The sequence below is a fragment of the Montipora capricornis genome, chromosome 7 (assembly GCF_036669925.1).
Source record: "Montipora capricornis isolate CH-2021 chromosome 7, ASM3666992v2, whole genome shotgun sequence".
NCBI lineage: Eukaryota > Metazoa > Cnidaria > Anthozoa > Scleractinia > Acroporidae > Montipora > Montipora capricornis.
The window spans coordinates 24,491,061-24,496,060 of NC_090889.1; the positions used below are offsets into that span (position 1 = coordinate 24,491,061).

A 5,000-nucleotide genomic window follows, 5' to 3' on the forward strand; every position below is an offset into this window, starting at 1 on the left:
TAGTACTTTCATTGTAAGTTTTTGTTTTTTGCAGATTCGAAAACATGTGGCCAGTTAAATGAAGCTCTGGTCAGTGGTCATTCTAAACTGTGTCCTTGGCCTGATAATCCTTGTCCAGGTATGTTAAAAGGTCATTAAATCCCAGTAAGGAAGAGGCAGATATCAAGAATGTCAGGGTGGGGTGAGGTGTGGGGTTTTAGCAGCAGCTTACATGTACATTTTGTATGTTTTGTCCATCTTTGAAGAGGTGCACTGTTTAAAGTGCACCTGAACTGAAACATTTTTAATTTGCTAAGATAAATATTTTGGACTTACATGTACATGTACAAGAAATTTAATAAAATTATCATTTTACTCAACCCTTGTCTAAGCTAGTAAAAGACATGGGTCACAAACAGTACTGAAAGAATTTTATTCGCATTGCAGAAGAATTTATAACGTGAATTTAATGTTGAATACACATATGTCACTCACAGCTTGGCTTTCAATCCAAACGACCAATATTGCTAATGTTAAGAAATGTGTACCCCAAAGTGGTAAGGGGTGTTTTGAATTTTGGGGGAAAGGTTCGTTTATATTCATGACAGATATCGAGTTAGGGGCACTATGAAAGCTTGATGCTAACTGGAACAACATTTTGCTAATGACTATTTTAATATAAAAAAATATTTTCTCGTGGGTATTGTGTTGGTTGAATGAGATGAAAGAAAGAGCAAGCTATGTGGACCATTGTCCACATAGAGCAGTTTTCAAATAAATTTAATGTCGAAAGTACTGGTAATTATGCAATAGCAGTAATTTATTACTATGCTTAGTGATAGATTTAAAGATGTCATGCCGGTTTATCAACCAATGAGAAGAAAACCCAAAACCAATCTAAACTTGCACGCACAATTTTTCCTGCACTTTGATCAAGTTACATTAAATTGCTACGAGTTTGGATTGGTTCATTGTGCTATTTGCACATGCTGTGATTGGTTGAAGTAATTTCTTTGGCATTTCTTTTACGACACTTAATTGAAAATGGTTCTAATCAGACAAAACAAATTAATTAAAATCATTTTTTAGCCAAACTAAATTCTCCAATGTGAGATATCATAGTAAAATCTGCTATTGGAAAAACAATTAATATGAAATTATATGTCTACTGTACAACAAAGAAGCACGTGGCTGTTAAACATGGGCCCATTTTGAGAAGCGTCGATGATTAGCCTGTTTTTTTGACTTTGCAGCATTTTCAAACAGTTTACTTGCCATTGACCAAATAATAATATTTTTATTGTTATTGTATTTCTGTCTAAAAGGCCCCTTTTCTTTCAATGATTAGAATCATTTATAAGGTTGCCAGTATACAGCTATTCACAGTGGCTGGATGATTACAGAGCAAGATGGCGATCTATTGTCACTCTAGCAGAGGACATCCCATTGGTGGACGAACAAGCAATGAAAGATATGGTGAGCAAGAAACGACATCAACATCCGTCATCACAGTTTTTTGTTTGCCATTAGGGAGCTTAATATGTATGTGACCACATGACACTGATGGCACCAAGAATGGAACAAGACTGGTCATTGCTCTTAAAGCGACACTGTTTGGGGGTTAAAACTATGTTTAACTCAGATCTTTCTGCTTTGGTTCACACTAATATAATAGAAAGTATCATTAAAAGGTTAAAAAGATAAGCTATGGGGATTTTTTTCAAACCCTGTGTAAACTGGAAAAATTTCAAATTTCAATCCATTTCCACTGAACCTTCACCATAGCAAGCCACAAAAAATCTCTTCAGTGGACTCATTTCACTCTTGGAAAGATACAAAGTTGATTCTTTAGTTTTTAGCTGAAGGCCAAAAGTGTCCAGAACTGCACCTTTAAGGCCCGTTTCAAGCGTCGAACTTTACATGTGCCGAATCTAATGCAAATGAGCGAAAACAATAGATTTTTCTCATTTGCAGTAGATTCGGCACATGTAAAGTTCAACGTTTGAAACAGGCCTTAATTCCACAGGCAACTTTATCATTTGTGCTTGGTATATTTACTACTTATTTTAAAGAGCTAATTGTGAGCAGATGGAAAGTAACTTCGGAGAAGTCAGGGCCATTTAATCTCCTGGCACCAGTTCAAAGGCTGGATAACTCTATCCAGTGGATAAGTCACTATCTGCCAGTTTGAATCTCTGCAAAGATTTCAGTATTTGCCCACATAACTCTGAATATGCACACTATAGGCACATGTACAGGTATCTAGTTAAAAGGTGTGTAAGAAAATCATTACCAACGTTTAACGCAAAGTATATTTTATACTCTGGACAGTGTCAGACTTATCCATTGGATAAAGTCACATGTATCTGGTCCCGAAACTTTATGGCCATTTTTGGGTGTCAAAATTGTATCTCAAGAACAGACAGAATTTAAGTCGTCAAACTTCACAGTCATTTTGCTTTTCGTCACCTTGAAAACATGTTTAAAGATCAGCTTAATCCAAAACAAGCGGTTGACAGTTTCACAAGTGGCTTTTCGGGTCTGACAAGTTTTTGGGACTTTTGAGAAACTGGCCCCTCAGGTGCAACTCTTGTACAGTACAAAAAATGTCAAAACCCCTTATTTTATTTAACGTTGTGTTAAGGATGGTCTGTCTCCTGGTCATATTGAAGGCCTTCAGAATTTGGTTGATCCTGGAAGCATTAGCTGGACAAGAAATGAAGTTGACTTAGAGCAAGCCTCCAAAGCATCTTGTATCATCGCCTTGTGTGGTTGGCAAGGAAGGTAATAGTATTGGTTATTAATATTATGTAACAATTAATATGTTAATAATTAACTATAATTCATTAATGTTCCCAAAATCAATAATAATAATAATTTTTATTGTTGACTCATCATTATTAACGTGCTATTAGGACTTTATAGTTTAAGATTAACAGAATAACTTGAATAAGGTTTTCAACAAGACCACTTCAGCTTTATGCTGTCTTCTTGAAGACCTCATTGTATGTCTTTCTATTAGCAGTTCATGACTCAGGACAATTGTTTTGTTAATCTTTGTTATCAAACTGAGATCTTCTTTAACCACCTTTTCATAGCTTGCTTCTGTGGTTGTAAGCCAGGCTGTCGGATGGTAACCATAAACCTCTGACAATAATAGTTCCTAATAGAAGGCACATTTCACTCAGTAATTGCTGCTCCAGTTTGTTGTCTATTGTCTTATGGATAAGAAAGCCTTAATGGCTTCTGCTGTCCTCATAATGGTCATTAGGGAGCTTAAGCAAGTGCGTTTTTGAGGTGCGGACGGCAACCAGAAGTAGGCTGTTTTCCCTTTGAACTTGTGTTCACACAACCACATTTACAATGCTAAGTATCTTTTCTCCATTAGAGATGACTAGTACAAAAATCTGGGAGACACCATTGCCCTGTCACATGAAATGTTCTCTTCCGGTTGCTGTCCGCTTCTCAAAAATGCACATGCTTAAGCTCCCTATGGTTTCACTCTGGAGGTTGTCCAAGACAAGCAGACAGCAGTTTCTTCAATCTTTTCTTCTTATTCCTGGAATAGTCCCACCTACATTTTTTATTCATAGTGCTGCCAGTGATCCCGACGTAAAAACCTTATCCTGCTCCTTGTGCCGCCGTGAATTGGGTGTATGGAATTTTTTCTCACTCGCGCACATCCCAAATGATCAGGAAGATGGTACCTTACATGAAGCTCCACCATATCTTGACACTGGGCAAATATTTGCTGACGACAGGAGTGCAAGAAAAATCATTGAACAGGAAGAGTGTTGTTGTGCTACTGGCGACGGGAAAGAGGACGATTCTACTGAGGCTGAGAAAGGTAATCAAGGAGAACCAATGGAGGAAACTTCATATCAAAGCACTGATAAGACCGCGACACAGGGCAGCTCAATGGATTACTATAATTTTGTGGAAACTGCTGGTGCAAAGACTCTTAAACCACATGAACCAATGGGACTTAAGTCTCCATTGCATCGCTCCATGATAAATTTGCCCGGTGAAGAGACAACCGAGTCATTGTGCGTGGAGGTCGAAAATGAGAGCTTGTCTGAAAGACTCCAGGACGTAGAATCTGAACTGGAGTTTATGGGGACCTGTAATAGGGAAGGTAATGCTGAGACAGAAGATGATGGGCCCAGGCCAAAGAAACGGAGATTACAGGTACAGATGCCAATAAAAAGATATAGTTAGAATGTAAGTATATGAAAAGAGAGTTGTGATGGTGATGGTCATGATGAATGTGGTCACCATTAGCAGTATTTTTGTCAGCAGTTTCTCATAACTGCTGATCATCACAGTGCACTGGTGGCTCAGTTGGTTGAGCACCAGACTGCCATGCGGGAGGTTGTGAGTTCAACTCTGGCCGGACCAACATTCAGGGTCTTTAAATGACTTTGTAATGACATCTGTAATTACAGATCTGCAAATCGTTAGATTCTCTAGGCATTTCAGTTAGGGATGATAAACGGTAGGCCCTGTCTCACGATCCCTCAGTGTGGGACGTAAAAGAACCCACGCTATTCGCAAAGAGTAGGGCATACAACTGCAGTTGTGGTGGTCTGTCTTCTGTATCGTGGTTGGGAGGGTAAAATCCTCAGAGATGATAATAATAATAATAATAATAATAATTTAATAACTTCTAGAGCACTATTTTACATTCACTGATCGACAGCGCTTTACAACTTAAAATACTACAATAAAATTCAAATTAGTAAAACTGATTACATGTATCTTAATAAAATAGAATATTTAGATATGATATGATCATCATCTTTGTCACCATCTGTCTCATGGAATCCCATAGAGGTTTTGCACAGCAGCCATGTTGCATGGCAGGAACAATGAAAATGTTTTGCATTAGAAAGAACATTTGTTGCCATAGGGAAATAATAGATTCCAGCCATGCAACATGGCTGCTGTGCAAAACCTCTATTGGGGTGATGTAATTATATCTATGGACGGTAGTTCAGGCTTTTCGTTTGAAGCTGGAGGCC

At 38.0% G+C, this 5,000-nt stretch overlaps 1 protein-coding gene across 1 annotated transcript in view; it reads left to right on the forward strand.

Annotated features, from left to right (window-relative positions):
* LOC138056535 (zinc finger C3HC-type protein 1-like) overlaps window positions 1–5,000 on the forward strand; it is a 15,785-nt gene that overhangs the window by 4,092 nt on the left and 6,693 nt on the right. The window contains exons 4-7 of the mRNA XM_068902350.1: window positions 35–118; window positions 1,328–1,455; window positions 2,624–2,763; window positions 3,573–4,167. Coding sequence (XP_068758451.1) covers window positions 35–118; window positions 1,328–1,455; window positions 2,624–2,763; window positions 3,573–4,167 — 947 coding nt within the window. The remainder of the gene's footprint in view (window positions 1–34; window positions 119–1,327; window positions 1,456–2,623; window positions 2,764–3,572; window positions 4,168–5,000) is intronic.